The sequence below is a fragment of the Centroberyx gerrardi genome, chromosome 14 (assembly GCF_048128805.1).
Source record: "Centroberyx gerrardi isolate f3 chromosome 14, fCenGer3.hap1.cur.20231027, whole genome shotgun sequence".
Classification (NCBI taxonomy): domain Eukaryota; kingdom Metazoa; phylum Chordata; class Actinopteri; order Beryciformes; family Berycidae; genus Centroberyx; species Centroberyx gerrardi.
The window spans coordinates 21,288,803-21,290,661 of record NC_136010.1 but is presented as its reverse complement, the minus strand read 5'-3'; the positions used below and the strand labels follow the sequence as shown (position 1 = coordinate 21,290,661).

Sequence of the window (1,859 nt, the reverse complement as noted above, 5' to 3'; positions counted from 1 at the left end):
TAGTAAAAAATAAAGAAAAATGTGCCTTTTGACGGGCAGTAGGCTATAATCAAAATGAAACGCATTCCCTAATCAAAGCAATACATTTAACACTTAGAGGTGCTACCATCTAAAGCCTACTGTGTACACAGTGATTAATTTAAATTAAAGCTTACTCCCTCAAATCACTTACTAAAGAATATCGCTCATATAATCAGTGGAAGTCAGACTTCGAAGTCATCTACGGTCTGATAGTTTTTCAGTGTGTGTGTGTGTGTGTGTGTGTGTGTGTATGTGCGCACGCGTACATGCTTAGTGTGCGTGTATGTTTGAGTGTGTGTGTGTGCGTGCATGTATGTGTGCGTACTCAAAGGTGAGCATGCCCAGACTAATTTCAATCCTCTTTGTGAATGAGTGATTATTACAATCTGTAGCTTAAGTTCAGAGTGAGAGAGAGAGAGAGTGAGGAGGGGGAGTCACAGTGTCAAGCGCTTCAGAGTGAGAGAAAGAAGAGGGGAAAGAGTCAGCATGGCACAGAAAAATAACTGTAAGTTAATGTTCATATGACGTTAATGTTTTATATCTTTTTAGAGTAGTTGTATTATTCCAGTTGATTAGGCTCCACTAACAAGACAGCTAGAGTGTAAATGAATGGCAGTTTTAACATCCATAGATGACACATGATGCACTCCATGGAAACTAAAGACCTTTTGTTGGTTGCCTCATTATTCTCACCCTCTTTTGATTCTCACCATTAGCATTTTTTTGGGCCTATTAATTGTGCTGTATCTCAAAATGTCTCTTGTTCTTGAAATTTTAAAGAAAAACAATGTCGTGATAATTCTAATTGTTATTTTCCCCTATGGTTGTCAGGGACAAATGCCAAGATTTATATTTATGTGTAATAGTGTTAAATTAGAAATGAAAAGGGTAACATTTTTGTAAAAAAGTGCATTAATTCATTGTTTTTTTCACCGTGTTACGTGAGCCCATTGTGAAATCCAGCAGGATTTTCTTTTTGCAAAAACAAGCAGATTAGCCTCACCGAGCTCTCTCTCTCTCTCTCTCTCTCTCTCTCTCTCTCTCCCTCTCTCTCTCTCTCTCTCTCTTTCTCCCATACAGTTCAGTACTCCATCAGGAAGTATACACCCTCGGACGAACACGCGGTCACCGCACTCTTTCGCAACGGGATTCTTGAACACGTGTACCCGGCCTTCTTCAAGGCCATGAGCCATCCGGACCACGTTGGCGTCGCCCTGAGCATCTCCATGGCCGGCTACGTGTTGGGAGGGAGCTCCTACTTCCAAGCTTTACTCTTCGGCGGCGCGTGGGCCGGCCTCATTTATTTCTGCTGCCACGACATCTACGAACGCTACATGTTGAGGAGGCTGAGCACAGACATGGCCGACATTCAAGCCAACTACCTGGACAACCCAGATAACGCTTTCTGGGTGGCAGAGGAAGAGGTCAACGGCCAGTCCAAGGTGGTTGGGATGGTGGCGGTGACGGGGAAGAGGGGAGGCGAGGTCACCGGGGGCGAGAGGTACGACGAATTGAACGGAGGAGTGATGGGAGCGGCTCCGGAGATGGCCCGAGACGCCGGAGACGGAAGCTACGGCGAGTTGCCCCACATGGTCGTGTCGTTTGCGTGCCGCCGCAAAGGCCTGGGTTCTCAGCTGACCCAGAAGGCCTTGGATTTCTGCAAGGAGCGCGGCTACTCCTGCCTCGCTCTGGACACCAGCTCACCGCAGACAGCAGCCGCTTCCCTGTACCAAAAATTAGGCTTCGTTCAAACCGCAACCCACAGTAACACGCACGCCAACCGCTGGTTCTCCAAGCTGGCCAGAATAAATGTGATGCGAATGGAGAAGTTCATTTAA

The 1,859-nt window shown here is 46.4% G+C and overlaps 1 protein-coding gene across 1 annotated transcript; it reads left to right on the top strand.

The window, feature by feature from the left end:
• Window positions 1–507: 507 nt before the first annotated feature.
• Window positions 508–1,859, top strand: LOC139914355 (N-acetyltransferase family 8 member 3). The gene is made up of 2 exons (XM_071902649.1): window positions 508–526; window positions 1,102–1,859. Exons 1-2 carry the CDS (start codon window positions 508–510, stop codon window positions 1,857–1,859), a joined length of 777 nt encoding a protein of 258 aa, XP_071758750.1.